General features: G+C 46.2%; 1 protein-coding gene across 2 annotated transcripts in view; it reads right to left on the bottom strand.

Moving 5' to 3' along the window:
* Positions 1–21,655, bottom strand: part of sdr16c5b (short chain dehydrogenase/reductase family 16C, member 5b) — a 109,402-nt gene extending 87,747 nt beyond the window's left edge. The window contains exons 1-2 of one of the 2 annotated variants that reach the window (XM_059646037.1): positions 21,224–21,655; positions 9,046–9,177 (exon numbers count right to left, since the gene is read on the bottom strand). In XM_059646037.1, the coding sequence (XP_059502020.1) occupies positions 9,046–9,177; positions 21,224–21,544 (453 nt within the window). In that variant the 5' untranslated portion in view covers positions 21,545–21,655. The remainder of the gene's footprint in view (positions 1–9,045; positions 9,178–21,223) is intronic. The other variant, XM_048529508.2, reaches the window with a different exon arrangement.
* Positions 21,656–22,213: the final 558 nt, after the last annotated feature.

Here is a 22,213-nt window from a genome sequence, read left to right as displayed (position 1 = left end):
TTGATGGACTGAAAAGGGCTCTAGAGGTCTACAAGATAGCCAGGAAAGAACAGAAGAATGGACTTCGAAGAACTAGAAGGGAGTATGAGAAAACTTTGGCGGGTAGGATCAAGGAAAACCCTAATGTGCTCTATGCTTATGTGAAGAACGACAGGATGGCCAGAGTGAGGGTAGGGCTAATCAGGGACAGTGGAGGGAACTTGTGTGGAGTCAGAGGAGATCCTTAATGAATACTTTGCATCAGTATTCACCAGTGAAAGGGACCTTGATATTTGTGAGGACAGGATGAAATAGCCAGATATGCTTGAACAGGTTGATGTTAGAAATGAGGATGTGCTAAAAATTTTGAAAAACATGAAGATACAAGTCCCCTGGGCCAGACAGGATACATCCAAGGTTGCTACAGGAAGTGAGGGAAGAGATTTTTGCCCCTTTGCATCCTCGCTGTCCACTGGAGTAGTACTAGATGATTGGAGGGTGGCAAATGTCATTCCCTTGTTCAAGAGAGAGATTAGGGATAATCCTGGGAATTTCAGACCAGTCTGTCTTACTCCTGTGATGGGCAAATTATTGGAGAGGATTCTGACAAATAGTATTAATGATGATTTGGAAAAGCACAGTTTGAAATAGTCAGCATGGCTTTGGTGGGTGCAGATCATGCCTCACCAGCCTTACTGAATTCTTTGAAGGTGTGACAAAACACATGGATGAAGGTAGAGCAGTGGATGTGGTGTATATGAATTTTAGCAAGGCATTTGAAAAGGGTTCACATGGTAGGCTCATTCGGAAAGTAAGGAGGCATGGGATTCGGGGAAATTTGGCTGTTTGTATACAAAACTGGCTGTCCAATAGAAGACACAGGGTGATGGCAGATGGAAAGTATTCAGACTGGAGTTCGGTGACCAATGGTGTTCTGCAGGGATCTGTTCTGGAAACTCTGCTCTTTGTGATCTTTATAAATGACTTGGATGAGCAAGTGGAAGGTTTGGTTAGTAAGTCTGCCAATGATATGAAGGTTGGTGAAGTTGTGGACAGCGTGGAGGGTTGTTGTAGGTTGCAATGGGACATTGACAGGATGCAGAGCTGGGCAAAGTGGCAGATGGAATTCAACTCAGAAGAGTGTGAAATGATTCATTTTGGAAGGTCATATTTGATTGCAGAATAAAGCATTAGCATCAGTATTCCCAGCAGTGTGGAGGAACAGAGGGATCTTGGGGTCCTTGTCCATAGATCCCGCAAAGTTGCTACCTAAGTTGATAGGATTGTAAAGGCGGCATATGGTGTGTTGGCTTTCATTGGCAGGGGAATTGAGTTTAAGAGCCACGAGGTTATGCTGCAGCTCTATAAAATTTTGGTTAGACCACACTTGGAATAGTGTGTTCAGTTCTGGTCACCTCATTATAGGAAAGATGTGGAAGCTTCAGAGGGTGCAGTGGAGATTTACCAGGATGCTGCCTGGACTGGAGGACAGATCTTACAAGGCAGGGTTGAGGGAGCTAGGGTTTTTTCATTGGAGCGAAGGAGGATGAGAAGTGGCTTGATAGAGGTGTACAAGATGATGAGAGGCATAGATAGAGTGGATGGTCAGAGACCTGTTCCCCATGGCAGAAGTGACTATAATGAGGGGGCATAATTTTAAGGTGATTGGAGGAAGGTACAGGGGTGACATCAGAGGTAGGATTTTTACACAGTGTTGAGTATATGGAATGCGCTGCTGGCAGTGGTAGGGGAGTCAGATACTTTACAGTCATTTAAGCGACTCTTGTATAGGCACATGGTTGATAGTAAAACATGGGGTATGCAGGGTAGATTGATCTTAACAGGATAATAGGTCAGCACATCATCATAGGCCGAAGGGCCTGAACTGTGCTATACTGTTCTATGTTCAATGTTCTTAATATCTTCTGTATGAAATTGCTTCCATATAACTAAGAACATCAATGCTGCTGAATTGAAGGAAAAAAGTCTCATTCATCTTTCTGGGGAGATGGAAATGTAGTTTTAATATCACTGAACTTGTAATTCAGAGGCCCAGTCTAATACTGTGGAGTATTCAATTCAAATCCCATTATTGCTGATGGAACGTAAATCCAAATTAATAAGAATCTAGAATCCAAAGCAATGGTGACCATGAAACTCATCAATTGTCATGAACATCCACTGGGATGCTCTTCATGTCAGAAAATCTGCTATTCTTACCCAGTCTGGACAACACGTGACTTAAACATCAACCACATTGCTGACGGTCCAAGAGCCTTCTGAAATGGTCTCTCTCAGTTTAAAGGTAACTAAGACAGGCACAAATGCTTTTCCTGCCTGTGAGGTTCAGATGCCCATGAAAAAGATACAAAGTATATCCCTTCTTGTGACTTCTCCAACAAGAGGCTATATTCCAAACAGGCAAATTATTTTTGACAATACAAATTACAATTTTACACCTGGAAGGTCATTTCCAAAACTGTTAACCACAGTTAGGAGATGAGTAGCCAATAAAAATGATTTGTTTAAAAAGTAGCTAATTTTTGAAAAAGGCTCTTTGGTGTTAAAATCAATAAGTTATTAGCTATTCTAATTGTGCTATTGCATTTCCTTAGATATGATATGGCCCTTCTTTCTTATTTAGGTTTAGAACAGGAACCAACATGGATTTTATGGATATATTTAAACTGAGTTTCTGTACTCAGTCATTTTGCGCAAAGAACAAAACAAAAGTCATAAACCGCCAACACAAACAAGAAGGAGGAGCTTCTTGAGTTATTTTAGGATTATACATTTAAAGAAAATATGTTCCATGGAAAAGAATGCATTATAAGTTATTTTACGTTAAAATAAAGTTATTTACATTTCTGAAATGTAATCTTACTATTAATTATATTCTAATTTCACAAGGAATCAAGGGCTACGGGGAGAATGCAGGGAAACGGAGTTGATATGCCCATCAGCCATGATTAAATGGTGGATTGGACTTGATGGGCCGAATGGCCTTACTTCCACTCCTATGTCTCATGGTCTAATTTGAAATATATTTTCATATCACAAAATGTATTCCCTTCCTGGACAGTGCTTCCATAATTTTCAAACATTTAAAATGTGGAATGAACATCCAACAAGATCCTTGCAAAAGACTCAATTCAAAAAAATACACAAAATGTAAGTTCCAGAACATAAACCTATAAAACAGGACAGTAAAATATCGAAGATACAAGAAATTTGACAATACAAGAACTGAATATGCGTGAAATGCTTAGTCGGTCTGGGATTATCAGTGAAGACCAAGGGGGGGGGGGGGGGGGGGAGAGAGAGAGAGGGGGGGAGGGAGAGAGGGGGGGAGGGAGAGAGGGGGGGAGGGAGAGAGGGGGGGAGGAGAGAGGGGGGGGGAGGGGGGAGAGAGGGGGGGAGGGAGAGAGGGGGGGAGGGAGAGAGGGGGGGAGGAGAGAGGGGGGGGAGGGAGAGAGGGGGGGAGGGAGAGAGGGGGGGAGGGAGAGAGGGGGGGAGGGAGAGAGGGGGGGAGGGAGAGAGGGGGGGAGGGAGAGAGGGGGGGAGGGAGAGAGGGGGGGGAGGGAGAGAGGGGGGGAGGGAGAGAGGGGGGGAGGGAGAGGGGGGAGGGAGAGAGGGGGGGAGGGAGAGAGGGGGGGAGGGAGAGAGGGGGGGAGGGAGAGAGGGGGGGAGGGAGAGAGGGGGGGAGGGAGAGAGGGGGGGAGGGAGAGAGGGGGGGAGGGAGAGAGGGGGGGAGGGAGAGAGGGGGGGAGGGAGAGAGGGGGGAGGGAGAGAGGGGGGGAGGGAGAGAGGGGGGGAGGGAGAGAGGGGGGGAGGGAGAGAGGGGGGGAGGGAGAGAGGGGGGGAGGGAGAGAGGGGGGGAGGGGAGAGAGGGGGGGAGGGAGAGAGGGGGGGAGGGAGAGAGGGGGGAGGGAGAGAGGGGGGAGGGAGAGAGGGGGGAGGGAGAGAGGGGGGGAGGGAGAGAGGGGGGGAGGAGAGAGGGGGGAGGGAGAGAGGGGGGGAGGGAGAGAGGGGGGGAGGGAGAGAGGGGGGGAGGGAGAGAGGGGGGGAGGGAGAGAGGGGGGGAGGGAGAGAGGGGGGGAGGGAGAGAGGGGGGGAGGAGAGAGGGGGGGGAGGGAGAGAGGGGGGGGAGGGAGAGAGGGGGGGAGGGAGAGGAGGGGGGGAGGGAGAGAGGGGGGGAGGAGAGAGGGGGGAGGGAGAGGGGGGGAGGGAGAGAGGGGGGGAGGGAGAGAGGGGGGGAGGGAGAGAGGGGGGGGAGGGAGAGAGGGGGGGAGGAGAGAGGGGGGGAGGGAGAGAGGGGGGGAGGGAGAGAGGGGGGGAGGGAGAGAGGGGGGGAGGGAGAGAGGGGGGGAGGGAGAGAGGGGGGGAGGGAGAGAGGGGGGGAGGAGAGAGGGGGGAGGGAGAGAGGGGGGGAGGGAGAGAGGGGGGGAGGGAGAGAGGGGGGAGGGAGAGAGGGGGGGAGGGAGAGAGGGGGGGAGGGAGAGAGGGGGGGAGGGAGAGAGGGGGGGAGGGAGAGAGGGGGGGAGGGAGAGAGGGGGGGAGGGAGAGGGGGGGAGGGAGAGTGGGGGGGAGGGAGAGAGGGGGGGAGGGAGAGAGGGGGGGAGGGGTGAGGGGGGGAGGGAGAGAGGGGGGGAGGAGAGAGGGGGGGAGGAGAGAGGGGGGAGGGAGAGAGGGGGGAGGGAGAGAGGGGGGGAGGGAGAGAGGGGGGGAGGGAGAGAGGGGGGGAGGGAGAGAGGGGGGAGGGAGAGAGGGGGGAGGGAGAGAGGGGGGGAGGGAGAGAGGGGGGGAGGGAGAGAGGGGGGGAGGGAGAGAGGGGGGAGGGAGAGAGGGGGGGAGGGAGAGAGGGGGGGAGGGAGAGGTGGGGGGGGGGAGAGGGGGGAGGGAGAGAGGGGGGGAGGGAGAGAGGGGGGGAGGGAGAGAGGGGGGGAGGGAGAGAGGGGGGAGGGAGAGTGGGGGGGGGAGGGTGAGAGGGGGGGAGGGAGAGAGGGGGGGGGAGGGAGAGTGGGGGGGAGGAGAGAGGGGGGAGGGAGAGAGGGGGGGAGGGAGAGAGGGGGGAGGGAGAGAGGGGGGGAGGGAGAGAGGGGGGGAGGGAGAGGGGGGAGGGAGTGAGGGGGGGAGGGAGAGAGGGGGGGGAGGGAGAGTGGGGGGGAGGTGAGAGAGGGGGGAGGGAGAGTGGGGGGGAGGGAGAGGGGGGGAGGGAGAGAGGGGGGAGGGAGAGAGGGGGGGAGGGAGAGGGGGGGGGAGGGAGAGAGGGGGGGAGGAGAGAGGGGGGGAGGGAGAGAGGGGGGGAGGAGAGAGGGGGGGAGGAGAGAGGGGGGGAGGAGAGAGGGGGGGGAGGAGAGAGGGGGGAGGAGAGAGGGGGGAGGAGAGTGGGGGGGAGGAGAGGGGGGGAGGAGAGGGGGGGAGAGTGGGGGGAGGTGAGAGGGGGGGAGGAGAGGGGGGGAGGAGAGTGGGGGGAGGAGAGAGGGGGGGTGGAGAGAGGGGGGGGTGGAGAGTGGGGGGGGAGGGTGTGGGGGGGGAGGAGAGAGGGGGGAGGAGAGAGGGGGAGGAGAGAGGGGGGGGAGGAGAGAGGGGGGGAGGAGAGAGGGGGGAGGAGAGGGGGGGGTGGAGAGAGGGGGGGAGGAGAGAGGGGGGGAGGAGAGAGGGGGGAGGTGAGAGGGGGGGGAGGAGTGAGTGGGGGGAGGAGAGAGGGGGGGAGGTGTGTGGGGGGGAGGTGTGAGGGGGGGAGGAGAGAGGGGGGGAGGTGAGTGGGGGGAGGAGTGTGGGGGGAGGAGAGAGGGGGGGGAGGAGAGAGGGGGGGAGGAGTGAGGGGGGGAGGAGAGAGGGGGGAGGAGAGAGGGGGGGAGTGAGTGGGGGGGAGGAGAGAGGGGGGGAGGAGAGTGGGGGGGAGGAGAGTGGGGGGAGGAGAGAGGGGGGAGGAGAGGGGGGTGAGGAGTGGGGGGGAGGAGTGAGGGGGGGAGGAGAGAGGGGGGAGGTGAGAGGGGGGAGGAGAGAGGGGGGGTGGAGAGAGGGGGGGGAGGAGTGAGGGGGGGGGGAGAGGGGGGGGAGGAGAGAGGGGGGGAGGTGAGAGTGGGGGGAGGAGAGAGGGGGGGAGAGAGGGGGGAGGAGAGAGGGGGGAGGAGGAGTGGGGGAGGAGAGGGGGGGGGAGAGGGGGGGGTGGAGAGGGGGGGTGGGTGAGAGGGGGGGGGAGAGGGGGGGGGAGAGGGGGGGGGGAGAGGGGGGGGGAGGGGGGGGGGGAGAGGGGGGGGGGGAGAGGGGGGGGGAGGGGGGGAGAGCGAGGGGGGGGAGGGGGGGAGAGCGAGGGGGGGAGGGGGGAGAGGGAGGGGGGTGGGGGGAGAGGGTGGGGGGGGAGGGGGGAGAGGGTGGGGGGAGGGGGGAGAGCGAGGGGGGAGGGGGGAGAGCGAGGGGGGAGGGGGTGAGCGAGGGGGGGAGGGGGGAGAGCGAGGGGGGGAGGGGGGAGAGCGAGGGGGGGAGGGGGAGAGCGAGGGGGGGAGGGGGGAGAGCGAGGGGGGGAGGGGGGAGAGCGAGGGGGGGGAGGGGGGAGAGCGAGGGGGGGAGGGGGGGAGCGAGGGGGGGAGGGGGAGGAGAGCGAGGGGGGAGGGGGGAGAGCGAGGGGGGGAGGGGGGGAGAGCGAGGGGGGAGGGGGGAGAGAGAGGGGGGAGGGGGGAGAGAGAGGGGGGGAGGGGGGAGAGAGAGGGGGGAGGGGGGAGAGAGAGGGGGGGAGGGAGAGAGAGGGGGGAGGGAGAGAGAGGGGGGAGGGAGAGAGAGGGGGGGGAGGGGAGAGAGAGGGGGGGAGGGAGAGAGAGGGGGGGAGGGAGAGAGAGGGGGGAGGGAGAGAGAGGGGGGAGGGAGAGAGAGGGAGGGAGAGAGAGGGGGGGAGGGAGAGAGAGGGGGGGAGGGAGAGAGAGGGGGGGAGGGAGAGAGAGGGGGGGAGGGAGAGAGAGGGGGGGAGGGAGAGAGAGGGGGGGAGGGAGAGAGAGGGGGGGAGGGAGAGAGGGTAGGGGAGGGAGAGAGAGGGGGGGAGGGTGAGAGAGGGGGGGAGGGAGAGAGAGGGGGGAGGGAGAGAGAGGGGGGGAGGGAGAGAGAGGGGGGGGAGGGAGAGAGAGGGGGGGAGGGAGAGAGAGGGGGGAGGGAGAGAGAGGGGGGGAGGGAGAGAGAGGGGGGGAGGGAGAGAGAGGGGGGGAGGGAGAGAGTACAGCACAGAACAGGCCCTTCAGCCCATAATGTTGTGCCGACCATTGATCCTCATGTATGCACCCCCAAATTTCTGTGACCATATACATGTCCAGCAGTCTCTTAAATGACCCCAATGACCTTGCTTCCACAACTGCTGCTGGCAATGCATTCCATGCTCTCACAACTCTCTGCGTCAAGAACCTGCCTCTGACATCCCCTCTATACTTTCCACCAACCAGCTTAAAACTATGACCCCTCGTGCTAGCCATTTCTGCCCTGGGAAATAGTCTCTGGCTATCAACTCTATCTATGCCTCTCATTATCTTGTATACCTCAATTAGGTCCCCTCTCCTCCTCCTTTTCTCCAATGAAAAGAGACCGAGCTCAGTCAACCTCTCTTCATAAGATAAGCCCTCCAGTCCAGGCAGCATCCTGGTAAACCTCCTCTGAACCCTCTCCAAAGCATCCACATCTTTCCTATAATAGGGCGCCCAGAACTGGACGCAGTATTCCAAGTGCGGTCTAACCAAAGTTTTATAGAGCTGCAACAAGATCTCACGACTCTTAAACTCAATCCCCCTGTTAATGAAAGCAAAAACACCATATGCTTTCTTAACAACCCTGTCCACTTGGGTGGCCATTTTAAGGGATCTATGTATCTGCACACCAAGGTCCCTCTGTTCCTCCACGCTGCCAAGAATCCTATCCTTAATCCTGTACTCAGCTTTCAAATTCGACCTTCCAAAATGCATCACCTCGCATTTATCCAGGTTGAACTCCATCTGCCACCTCTCGGCCCATCTCTGCATCCTGTCAATGTCCCGCTGCAGCCTACAACAGCCCTCTACACTGTCAACGACACCTCCGACCTTTGTGTCGTCTGCAAACTTGCTGACCCATCCTTCAATTCCCTCGTCCAAGTCATTAATAAAAATTACAAACAGTAGAGGCCCAAGGACAGAGCCCTGTGGAACTCCACTCACCACTGACTTCCAGGCAGAATATTTTCCTTCTACTACCACTCGCTGTCTTCTGTTGGCCAGCCAATTCTGTATCCAAGCAGCTAAATTCCCCTGTATCCCATTCCTCCTGACCTTCTGAATGAGCCTACCATGGGGAACCTTATCAAATGCCTTACTGAAGTCCATATACACCACATCCACAGCTCGACCCTCATCAACCTTTCTAGTCACATCCTCAAAAAACTCGATAAGGTTTGTAAGGCATGACCTACCCCTCACAAAGCCGTGTTGACTGTATTTGATCAAGCCATGCTCTTCCAGATGGGCATAAATCTTATCCCTCAGAATCCTTTCTAACACCTTGCAGACGACAGACGTGAGACTTACCGGTCTATAATTGCCGGGGATTTCCCTATTTCCTTTCTTGAAGAAAGGAATTACATTTGCCTCTCTCCAGTCCTCAGGTACGACTCCAGTGGAGAGCGAGGATGCAAAGATCTTCGCAAGTGGCGAAGCAATTGCATTTCTCGCTTCCCAAAGCAGCCGAGGACAAATCTGATCCGGGCCTGGCGACTTGTCAATCTTAATGTTTGACAAAATTTTCAGCACATCAGCTTCGTCTATCTCTATCCATTCCAGCATGCACACCTGCTCTTCAAAGGTTTCATTCACTACAAAGTTGGTTTCTTTCGTAAAGACAGAAGCAAAAAACTCATTTAGGGCTTCCCCTACCTCCTCAGGCTCCACACACAAGTTCCCTATGCTATCCCTGATCGGCCCTACTCTTTCTTTGATATATATTTTGCATCTCATTTTCTTGTATAGCCTAATATTGGCGGATTTCAAGTTTGCTGAGTTCTGATTCAAATTGTCCATTAATTTATTAAATTAACAACACTAAAGCGCTTACCCAAAAATGTGCAAGACTGTTCACTTCCATAGTTTTCTCCAGCAAGTCATCTGATGATTCAATGAATTTCTTTCCAGTTACAATGCCTGCATTGTTTATTAGAATACTGACATCTCCAACCTCTCTTTTTACCTGTCAAAAACAAAGAAATAAATCACAACACATACATCAAACTCTTCACCTTCACTGGTTTTATATAAATGAGCAGTGTCTCATACTTTAAAAGGTTATTCTACTGTCTCTAACTCATTTGTATTCTAATCTATGAAGTCGTAAGTACTTTAACCCATAAATATAAAACAATGTAAGTGAAGTAAATAAGAGAGAAAAAATGCCCTTCAACAGCCTATCATCCAGGATGCATGTAACAGAACACAGAACAACACAGGACAGGAATGGACCCATCAGCCAAAGATGTTGTGCTGAACGTGATGCTAAACTAATTTTTTTTGCCTGCCCTTGGTCCGTATTCCCCTATTCCTTGCATATTCATGCACTTTTAGAAAAGTCCCTTAAATGCCCCTAACATATCTGCCTCCACCAATCACCCCTAGCAGTGTGTTCAACACTGTAAAAAGACTTGCCCCTAACATCTCCTTTGAACTTTTCTCCCTCATCTTACATGTATGTCCCCTAGTATTGAGCATCTTAACTCTTGGGGGAGGGGAAAAAGAGATTCTGACCATCAACCTCATCTATGCATCTCATAATTTTATAGATTTCTATCAAGTGTCCTCTCGATCTCGGCTGCTCGAGAGTTTTTCTAGCCTTTCCTAACACATGCTCTTATCCTGGTAAACCTATGCTGCACCCTTTCCAAAGCCTATACATTTTTCTGTAATGTGGCAGCCAGAATTGAATGCAGTACTCTAAGTGTGACCTAACCAAAGTCTTATAAAGCTGCAACACAACATCTGTGCTCACTAATCAAGATAAACTGGTTCTGTTTATTCTTTCTATTCCATATTCCAGTGCAGAATATTAAGTGGACCAAATAAAGATTGACTCCCATTCACCAACAATTATTTAGAGAGATCAATAAGACAAATATATGCTCCCCTAGTCATTTACTCCATATTTTCAATAATTGCCCTTTTTAGGTACTCCAGCACCTGCACATAATTAAACACTACTAATGATAGACAATTGACGGATTTCCTGTCTCTGTAAATAAGACTCAATATACAAAACCAAAATATACATATCGTTACATACCAATTCATTTAGAGATTTTCTTTCTTTGCAGTATTTATTTCCAATCAAGGTCAATCTTTAACATTTTCTCAGTTATACAATTTTTCAGAGTGTTTATCTAAAAGGAACAATTATTTAGTATTTCTCAGCTTTTCTATCTTTACTATTGCCTCTCATATAGAATCCTATTTTCACTGTTTCTAAAATAGCCAGTGTTTCCTCAATTAAAATACATTTAACAACTCTCACCTTATTTCCTAAGCTAAAAGGATATTGTCCCATTAGACAACAACAGACTTTAGGGCTTATCATTGCAGTTCTTAGCTTGGAAGCAGCAAAACTAGCATCTGGCATAATGTGCGTGCACGCTAACTTGAACTGACTAATTGAGCTTTACAACTGCTGTTTCATCCTTCAGGAATCTCCTAGCACAATTCACTAGGACGAAACAAAGTAGAATTGTGGATTCAAAATTATTGCAGATTTACCCTGATTAATATCTAAATGTCACCTTTAAACCCTACTACTAGTTTCATGTTCTGCTCTAATCTGAAAGCTGGATTTTTAAACTTCTGTAAAACCACCCTATCAATGCTTTTCACCTCCAAATAATTAAACTAGACCCAAAGCAATGTTAACAGCCTTCCATACAATTGGGAACGGACAATGAGTGTTGTTTGGCCAATGACATACACGTCACAATGAATAAAAAACCTGATAAGCAATTAATAATCTGTCCCATTAATATCTTGAAAATATTGATCAAATTATATCAATCATCTAAACTGTAGGAAATACAACCCCAACTCTTGTAATCACTTCATTATTTACCCTTGAAATTCAGGTATCTGTTAAACACAGGTTGCACTCTCTCTCAGATGTCTTTTCAGTGTAGTACCCAGAGCTGCATTCAGAATTAAAGATGTGATTTAACTCAGGTTTTGTATAACTGAATTACAGGTTCTAACCTCTCATGTTTCAGTCCTGTAGATATACAGACCAGTATGCATTGAATTATTTTCTGAACATTTTCTGTACTTATTCATTGACACATTAACCACCTACGTCTCCAACTCTTTTTGGGCTTCTACTGTTTCTAATTTATCATTTAGAAAGCATTCCCCTCTATAATCTAAGTTCAAAGCAGATGACTATGTTCAACCAGTATTGAAATTGACTTGTCATACTTTTGCCCATTTATTTCTTGTCATTTTGTGTTTTCTTACATTAGAGTCCCTACCTTTGTGACATCACCATATATGAATATGACTTTCTATTTCATCTAGTGATAAATTATGAGTAATTGATGCCTTAACACAGGCTTGCTGCACGCCATTTATGTCACACCCAGCCAGATTGGCGGCATGCCATCAATTAACCAGATGTATTATGGACCAGACTGAACCACCGCAGTTGTATTAAGATAGCCAAGATCCTAACTTTTTCTTATTCTAAAAAGTTAAGTATAAGGCGTTGTGTTCCAGATAAAATTTGCAAAAAATTAATTAGCCAAATAGAATAACATCCCCTAAAACACATGCTTGGCAAAGGCAAATTGAGTAAAATAGATTGTGTCTCACACAATTCTAACAGAAGCCGCCCAGCTTTTAGCCGAGCAAGAGAGTGGGTGAGAGCGCGCGAGCAAGGCCAGACAGACATCCGGCTTCAAAATCCCAGAAATTGCCAAAAGCTAAAACTAAAAATCCTGCTTTTGTGGGAGCTTGACCCCATCATTCAGGTTGCTTGTATATTTCCAACTCAAAAAAAAACAAGGCCTCACAAGCTGTTTACTTTATTGGCTTCGAGCAGCCACTTGTATTCTGTCTCAACCTCTCCTTAAAAAAAAAGGGCAAAATACACTCAAGTCCATTGTATCATCACACTTACCCCCTTAAAAGAAATGAACCACCAGTATCTAAAGATAGCGTCATTTTAAAACCCTTAGCCTTACACCATTAGTATACCTTAACACATATACACTATTTAAACGCCAAGCATAGTCACCATTACAGTCTATTTCAGACAGTTTTTTTTAAACTTCTACCACTGAATGCCTGTCTCTATTCAAAGTCTTGACAATGCTTCACCAATTACTTTCCCTTGTCCTGACAAGCGTATAGCTTCAAATTGAATGGCTGCATTAAATTATCTTCATCTAAAGAGTCAGGAATTTTATCCTTAAATACTTCCAAAGAAATTTCAAAGGAGTTATAATTTGTATGAACAATTGTCTCAGACCCATCTCAACATTTGTATTACTACTGGTGTTGTAATGCCAACACAAAGCTCAGGATTTCCTTCTCAGTCATGGAATTTTTCTGTTGATGCTTATTTCTGGAGAAATATCCAATACATCTATCTTCTTGTCATCATCTTGCAAGATAACAGCACCGACACACATATCACTCACATTGATAGCCACTTTGAATGGCTTTGTGTCATTAAGTGTGGCTAACGCTGGGGCAATGGTTAACGTAACTTTCAGACTGAAAAATGCCTTCCGACATTCCTCTGACTACTGCAATTTTCTGCACCACTTCAAGTCAGTGGAGGAACCACACTGCTAAATTCATGACAAATTTCCGATAAAAGCCACTCAGTCCTAGGAATTGTAGTATTTCTCCCTGCGGTGATTGTATGGGAAGTCACCCAGTAACTTTTGTTTTCACATCCCATGGGCCTTATGTCCAAGTCTAATGACATGTCCCAAGAATGTGATTTGGCCTTTCATGAACTCATCCTTGGCCAGGTTAATCATTAAGTCCACCTCCCAAAGTCAAATAATTCCTATAGATTCTCCAAATGTTCCTTCAATGTGTGACTAAAAATATCACCAGATTGTCTATGTATATCACACAATTGGGTAACCCCGAAATAATTTTACTGGAAATGTGACTGGCACATTTTTCAAATGAGACAGTCTGTTCAGAGTCATGAAAGCAGAAACTTCCTTCGCTTTTTCAGATGAAGGTACCTGCCAGTATCCTTTAGGTAAGCCCATCTCATATGGAACATAAATTTCTTCTCCCACCTTCTTAAAACAGCCTTCAAAATGTCGAATAGGATATTAAATTTTGTAACTGCATGTACTTTGCGATAGTCCATACATATTTGTTGGGTACAGTCGGTTTTGGCACGTTCACTGTGGGTGATCTCCATTCACTGCAACTCACTTCAATTATATTGTCTTTGAGCATGCATTCAATCTACTTTTCAACCTGTGTCAATATTAGGCTATAAGACTTAATTTGAACAGTATTGCCTTTAATCTACATCATGCACAATTAGATTAGTACTTCCCAGATATTTCCCACATATCTCTCCACGCGATTTTAACGACTCTTTCAGGTAATTTCAATGTTTGTTTGGAAGGTAACCTCAATAATTTATCCCAATTTTTGAGGACTTCCTCATTGTCCAATTTAAATGGAGGGATTTCTAATTCAGAATCATTGGAACTTGTTTTGGCACACTGTATTGTAACAGTAGCACATTCTCCTTCACTTTTCTTCCCTTTCAAAATACCTTTTGAGAATATTCAAATGATACACCATGTGAGATTTTGTTCTATCTAGCATCCTGTTCACTTCACTCAATTTCCTTTCAATTTGGTAAGGCCCACTAAATCTTATCTTCAGAACTTTCACCATCTCTGGCAGTAATACAAATACTTCATCCCCTCTAGCAAAACCATGAATTTTTTTAAAATCACATCACACGCAGTGCTACTTTTAAATACCGTCCAGCCAACTCACCTACTTTATTTAATCTTTCCCTAAAATTTGATAGTCCAAACGTGTGGTGTCTGAACTCAATCACCAGTTTTTCCTTAATTAATTTCAGTGGTCCTTTCACCTCATGCCCAAAAACTAATCCCAATCCTCTGGACAGACTTAACATGGTCTTTTAAGTTTGACGTCACTGTTCTAATCCTCCCTGCAATTCTGGATGGTACACAGTGGATTTGAATTGTTTTATTCCTAAACTGTCCTTGAATAGCTTTATAAAAATACATCCTTGATCTGACTGTATTTCCGAGGGTAGTCTGCCTCTAGTAAAAATTTTAAGTAACTCTTCCACAACCCTTTTAGTTGTGATGCTGTGAAATGGAATGGCCTCTAGACAGCTGGTAGACATGTACATTATGGTCAAATACTGATATCCACTTTTTCTTTTAGATAATGGTCCTATGCAATAAATTAAGACTCTCGTAAGAAAGTTCCTTATGTGCAGGAATGGGTATTATGCATGCTAGTTCTATCTCTGCCTGAGATTTTCCAATTACCTGACATGTATGATATGTCCAGCAAATTCAATCACATCTTTATGTAGTCCAGGCCAATAGAAATGTTTTTACATCTTGGCTTGAGTTTTCATTACACCCAAAATGACTTACTACTGGTAATTCATGCGCTACCTGCAACACCACCTTTGTACAACTCACTGGTAATACAACTTGATGAACATCTGCCTATTTTTCAGCTGCCTAAACAGTGATGGCCTTCATTTCCTCATCAAGACCTTATTTTAAGATAGTAACATTCTGGGATACACTCAGAATCTTTTCCTGCATATGCTTTTGAACATAACTGCTTGAGTTTTTCAACTTTCTATAGAAATTCTAGCTAATTCCTCTGAATTAAAAACATCCACAATGTCCTTCACGTGCTCTTGCTTATTTTTCCTTAAACAGTCTCTGATAATTCAACTTCCTTACTTTTTTTTTTATTCTTCCCCGTTTCCTTTGGGGTTCTGTGACCTTGTTACCACACATTCCGAAAAAAATCCCAGGATTTACTTCCTGTAATACATCAGTTGTTCGATTTTCTATTGGCTTTTCAGCCGCAGCAGGCATCACTCCCACCTGTGATCCAGCTGTATCGTTACCAAGAATAAACTATATTTCCAGAGATGAAAATTTCTCTTACTTCTACCACCACTTTTCACTGGACTATCCAACCTGACTTTATACAATGGAACACTGCTTTTCTCACAATGAATTCCGATTATTATCACTCTTTCTGGCAATACTCCTGCTGAACACCTTATCGCTTCATCTCTCACCAAAGACTGATGTATTCCTGCATCTCTTAAAATCGTGATTTCTTTACCTACTCCTCCTGGCACACGTGAATAAGCTTTACCCACACAAGTAAACTTTGTAGAAATCCGGCACTCCCTCTCAACCAACACATTCCTGACCAAGATGTACATGCATTACAGAATTAGAACTAGCTTTTATTGTACGTGTACTCAGTGAAAAGTTTACAAGCTGGCACCATCTTAGATACAAACGTACCTAGGCACAGAATCTTAGTACAGAGCAGAAAAATAAAGAAAGCAAGTAGTTAATCATTAGTAAGAAGGACTGTAAAGTGTAGAAAAACAAAAGAAACACAGTTAGAAGTTAAAAGTCACAGTCCGTAAGTGCCTGCCCATGCTGGGCTTGCACTCCACACAAGGGCTTGCCCTTGTCCTCAGGCTACCCTGACCCGCTCCCACCGCAGGCTTCCAGGGCTGTCTACTCTACTATGGCTGGCCTTCACCACTTCAACAAACCTCACTGGCTTAACTTGTGTTCCCACATCAATCTTCCTAAGACTTTTTTTAAAACCACCACTGACTTCAAGTGGCCTACATTATTATAGTGAAAACACCTGTGTTTTTTTTTTGCTTCTCTCTCTCCCTTGTGGGTTTCCTTTTTGCCCTGTGGCAAAGTATCTTGACTATCTCATTGAAGATAATATTTTCTTTTACCACCTGAGGATTTCTCTTTTCCCAAATTTCTACCCCCCACAGATTGAAATTGATGCCAGAAACCAAACTTTGATTTATGAACCAACTCAAATCATCTGCCACTTCTGCTAATCTTGCAGTCTTAATTCTCTGTGCTTCCGTATGAATTCTCACTACTTCAGGAAGTGAATTTTGAACTCCTCCAAATTAAGAGCTTCCTCATCTAAGAGCATGATCTGCTTGATCTATTTGCAATGCCCTTATCCACCTATCAAAATTACAAAACAGATCCTCACTATGCTTTGGATATGATGGGATTGCCTTCCATCACTGTCCTCATCACTTGTCCTACCTTTCAGCTCTACCTTTGCCATTTTAAGTTGACTTCCAGCCTCAAGTTCAAAAATTCTCTCTTTCTCACTTTCTTCTGCTTCAGCCTTCCCTTCCTTTTTTAAAAAAACCTCTGCTAGAGCTATTCTCTCTTTCTGCTTTCAAATCATAATTCCAACTGTTTCATTTCCTTTTCATATTTAATGCTTTATTATTAGCCATTTTCTGAAGAAGATTCTAGGCCTGAAACATTAGCTTTCCTGCTTGGCCTGCAGTGTTCATCCAGCTCGACACCTTGTAACACTTATCACTCAATGTCTTTCAGTCCAATAACCCTAAACCCAACCTGTAATTGGAGACTTTGATCTCAACAAGAGCCCCAAGTTTCTTATAGGCCAGACCAAACCTCTTCAAAATATATTAAGATAGCTTAGACTCTAACTTTTTCTTCTTTTAGACATAAATACAAGACATGGGGTTCCAGATGCAATTCAATTAGTCAAACTATTCTTTCAGCAAAAGACACATTTTTATTTAGTCTGTATTTTAACAGTATTATAAAACTAAAGAATTGACAACTATTCATATGCACAAAATAAGTTAAAATTAATTGTTCCAATATATTAACACACTGTAAAACACACTCACGGCAGAGGCAAATTCAGTAAAATAGATTTTCTCACAAGCAATTTCAGCAGCATAAAGAAAATCCCAGCTTTTAGCTGTATGAGGGGAACAGGAGCTTCCACACCCAGCTTCAAGACCCCAGCAACTGTAGAAAGCTAAAACTAAACATATTGGTTCTGTAAGAGCTTGACCTCACTCATTCAGGCTTCATCTATTGTTCCAACATTTAAAAAAAAAAATCCAAGGCCTCTCAAGTTATTTACTTTACTGGCTTTGAGTAGACTGCTTGACCTCTCTCAACTTTGCCTCATTAAAAAATCTAGGACAAAATACTTGAATCCATAGTATCATCACAGATAACTCAAAAGTTGCTGCAATAACATATACTCTTACATATATGATCAATATAAAGGACAGAGAGAGATTCCAACTTTCTTGCCATCAACTGACTGACCATAAATCCCTCCTACCTTCACTGCCTGATATTGTGGTGTTTTGGAAGGATTTGCAGGTTGATTATCAATCTCTTTGGTTGCATCAATGAACTTCGCCATCATATGCCAAGACGCAATTGAATATAGAGCTTCAGGCTCAGGCAGTGGTACTGACTTCATTGCCAAGCAGAGCACCTGCTCACTATCTTGCCACTTCACCAATTTCCTATTCAGAGTAAGAACGGATCTAGAGTAATCTAGATCTATTTGCTAGCAACTGGCCCATATCCCTTTAAACCCTTCTAATCATACAACTATCACTTGAGTTTTAAATGCTGTAATTGTACCTGTCTCCACCACTTCCTCTGGCAGTTTGTTCCATACACTCATTACGCCTTGTGAACAAGTTGCCCTCAGGTCCCATCTAAGTCTTTCCCCTCTCACCTTAAAACTATGCCTTCTAGTTTTAGAATCTCCTACCCTGGGAAAAAGATCTTTCCTATTCACCCTCAAGATTTTATAAACCTCTAGAACGGTAATCTCTCAGCTTCTGATGATCCAGTGAAAAAAGCCCCAGCCTATTCGGCCTCTCCCTATTGCTCAAGCCTTTGATCTTGGTAACATGCTTGTAAATCTTTTCTGAATCCTTTTCAGTTTAACAACATCTTTCCTATTGCAGGGAGACCAGAATTGAACACAGCATTCTAAAAGTGGCTTCACCAAATGTCCCGTACAGCTACGTCGAGGGCCCAACTCCTATGCTCAATGATTTAACCAATGCAGACAAGTGTGCAAACATCTTTGCTACTCTGTCTACCTGCAACTCCAATTTCAAGTAACTTTGCACCTGCACCCCTCGGTCTCTTTGCTTGGCAATACTCCCCAGGGCCCTATCATTAAGTGCATACGACCTGCCTCGAGTTGTCTTACCAAAACGCGTCACTTCATATTTATCTTAATTAAACTTCATCTGCCAGTCCTCAGGCTATTGGCCCATCTGATCAAGTCTTGTTGTACTCTGAGACAATATCCACTGTCCACTACAACACCAATTTTTACACCATCTGCAAACTTACTACTCAAATGCAGGCAAATGGGACTAGTTTAAATTGTGAAAATTAAGCAACATAGGCAAGTTGGGCTGAAGGACTTGTTTCCATGCTGTAGACCTCTGATTCTGGATGTTGTACCAGCAATGACAGATACCATCAAAATGGGAAGGTGGTTTCATTAATTTGTTTTAGCCAAAGCGCCAGTATTTTATGCAATAGTTAGCAGGCAGTGCCATGGAAAGCCACTTAGTCATTATTTCACCAGAGCTGAACTGAAGGTTTCGGCTTTTAAAACAGATTTTTTAATGTTATTACAGAAGCCTAAGATAATTAGGACTTTTTATTTGATTATACCCTGATTTGTTAATCCCTATGCATTTTTATTTGTATGTAATATAAAGTATTCTGAAGCACAATATTCATTATGTATCTACAAACAAGCCAACTTATAAAGCTAAGAAAAGCTCAGCAATAACTTTACACGAAATTGGCACAGTTTCAAAACTGATAACTTTTGACTGGAATTTACATGTGAACACAATAGCTGGATCCACAGTTGTGTCTTGATAGTTTAAAGAAAAAAATTTCTAAAATAAGACAGACCACTGAAGGAAGTGGAAAATTGCAAGTGCATTTTATTCAAACACCCATACAACGTGGGCATCACTATCATCTGCTACCCTTGTCTTTCTAGGTGGTAGTGGTCATGAGTTTAGAAGATGCCTTAGTGAATATCTTCAGTGCATCCTGTAGATAGACATCAGTTATGAAGGGACTCAAAACTTGTACATGTGGTGACAATTATGTTGGCTGCTTTGCCCTGAATAGTGTCAAGCAATCACATTGGAACTGTACTCATCCAGGCAAGTAAGGCGTATTCTATCACGCTCCTGACTTGTCAGGCTTAGCCTCTGTTCTGATCTAATAGCCACAATATTTATGAGTACACCAGCTCAGTTTGTGGACAATGATAACTCATTCACAACCCAGCACCCCTCTCACCACCCACCCCCCCAACCCCCAGATGTTGGTAGTGGGCGAATTCAGTGATCATGATACCATTGAATGTCATGGGAAAACGGCAAGATTCTCTCTTCTTACAGATGGTTGTCCCCTGTTAATAATGTGGCCCAAATGTTAGTTGCCACTGATCAGCCTCAGCTAATATTGTCTTGGTCTTTCTGTATTTTGGCATGGATTGTTTCAGTATCTGAAGAATAACCAAAGGTGATGAACACCTAGTCACCAGTGAACATACCCATTTCTGACCCTATGATAGAGGGAGGAAAGCAGCCAAAAATGATTACTCCAAAGACACAACAGAGGAACAACAGAGAACATAGAACATTACAGCACAGTACAGGCCCTTCAGCCCTCGATGTTGTGCGGACCTATCATACTGATCTGAAGCCCATCTAACCCACACTATTCCATGTACGTCCATATGCTAACTCCTACAGAGATGTTCTGGAAATGAGATGACTCCCCTCCAACCAACCTAATCAACTTCCTTTGTGTCAGGTATGACTCCAATCACTGGAGAGCTTTCTCCCCTAAAACTGACACCACACACAGTCAAATGTGGCCTTGGTGTCAACGTAATCATTCTCACCTCACCTCCGGTATTCAGCTCTTTTGTCCTCCAAGTTTCGATTAAGGCTGTAACAAGGTTTGGAATTAAGTGACCGTAGTGGAACCTAAGCTGAGCATCTTTGATCAGGACATTACTTCGTATGTGCTGCTTGATAGCAATGTTGATGACTCCCTGCATCACTTTAATCGATGATGGGGTGGTAACTGGCCAGGTTGAAGTTTTCCTATTTTTGTGTGAATAGGACATACCTGAGCAATCTTTCAGATAGTCAGGTGGATGTCAGTTACTATAGGTGTACTTTAACGGCTTGGCTCGGGGTGTAGCAAGTTCTGGAGGTCAGTGCTTTTGGAGACTGTTGTAAGAAGGATTTGAATTTTTATGTAAAATCAGAATCATAATCATGTATAAAAAGTACCTACAATATTTCTTAAACAGAACACTAAATGTAAAAGTGTGAAATTTAGACTTCAGAGCTACCCAAGAGTCACCTTAACTGACCTTCCATCTCCCACTCTAGAATCACAGAACTCCGACAGTGCAGATAAAAGCCATTTAGCCCATCAAATCTGCATCAGCCATCCAAACAGCATCCCACTCAGTCCCACCTTATCCCCATAAGCCCACAGTTCCATGGCTAATTCACCTAGCCTACATATCACTGGACAATTTAACATGTCCAATGTACCTAACCTGCACATTTTCAGTAAGTAGAGGTCATGGTGTAAACCCACACAGACACAGGGAGAACGTGCAAACAAGACAGTCAGACCAGGCTAGAATAGAACCGAGGTCCCTGGCACTGTGAGGAAGCATGTTAACCACTGTTACACCATGAAGCCAACGAATTCATACATATTTCCCTCCAGCCTCATTTACTCAAATCATAGATAGATAAGCAGCCTAAACAAACCATGAGCGACATGCATAGACACTGGATGGATGGTTAAATCAGTTGTTTTACAGCAGTCTTCTAAACCAGCGTGAGATAATTTGAGGCCATGAATGTCTGTCTTCTCAACTGCACCCTTCTCCTGTGGTGGGGCGACCCTTCATCACCAATGGTCTCTGAAGAGAACACGACCTCAGGGCCTCCTCTTGACAAAAAACATTATAGTCCCCACGTTTTACATTTCACCCCTCTTCCTCCCACCCCTCCAGAAAATATTGTAAGTTTTCACTGTTAGCTGTATGAGGGAATGCTTGGTCATTACCTTGTCGGCTACTTCATACACCGATGATTTTTTGCTGCAGTCACAAATGTAGCTGTACACTCTAGAAGCTCCTTTCTCTCGGGCCTGTCGGGCAGTCTCCTTGTTGCCCTCCTCATTGATATCCCAGAGTACAAGTGTGGCGTGCAGGCGGGCGAACTCGAGCGCTACATAACGCCCGACACCACTACCAGCTCCGCTCACAAGTACAATCTCCCCACTCACATTCTTCCTGCGCACCGGCACCACTAGCAGTACTAGCGCTTCTAATATGTAGTACAGCGACAGGAACAAGGTGACAAGCGACTCCAGAAGGAAATTCATTTTCGCGTTCTTGTTTCCTCCCAACCTGTTGCAGCAACAATCCAACGACCTTTGCCTGACACCACCCAAAATTCACTTTACGAACCAAGCTCTCCTGTGCTGCAATTGGACGGATAAGATCACGTTCTTGTTTTGACGATCAATTTCCTTATCGGTGCCCCAATACTGCCATCTACAGGTTTATGTGTACCGATGTCCCACATTTGCTCTTATATGTACAGTAAGTTAACCATTTCATTAAAAAATTGTTGCTGATATGGTTGCTTAATGTATGGATGTGATCGTAAACTAAAATGGTTCCCTTTATCGGGAATAATAATTCTTTTGTGTCCATTTTTTGTCAGAAAAATAAAGAATGGTGGATGTTGGAAATCAGAAACAAGAATAGACAATAGAAATGCTGGAAAAAAGCTCAGAAGGTCTGGCAGCATCTGCGAGGACCAAGCAGAGTTAACATTTCGGGTCCAGCTTATCACTACGTTGTCTCCACAGATGCTGCCAGAGCTGCTGATTTTTTTTCCCCAGCAATTTGATTTGTGCCTATTCTCAGTATTTGCATGCAGAATTGGCACGGGTCTTCAAAATAATAGCAAATCGCTGGATGTTCCCTCAGATCTTTCCCACCTGATGTGCCATGTTTACCCTGCAGCCAAAGCCATTGAAATGCCA

Source organism: Stegostoma tigrinum, chromosome 5, assembly GCF_030684315.1.
Source record: "Stegostoma tigrinum isolate sSteTig4 chromosome 5, sSteTig4.hap1, whole genome shotgun sequence".
Classification (NCBI taxonomy): Eukaryota; Metazoa; Chordata; class Chondrichthyes; order Orectolobiformes; family Stegostomatidae; genus Stegostoma; species Stegostoma tigrinum.
This window is presented reverse-complemented; position numbering and strand designations above follow the sequence as displayed.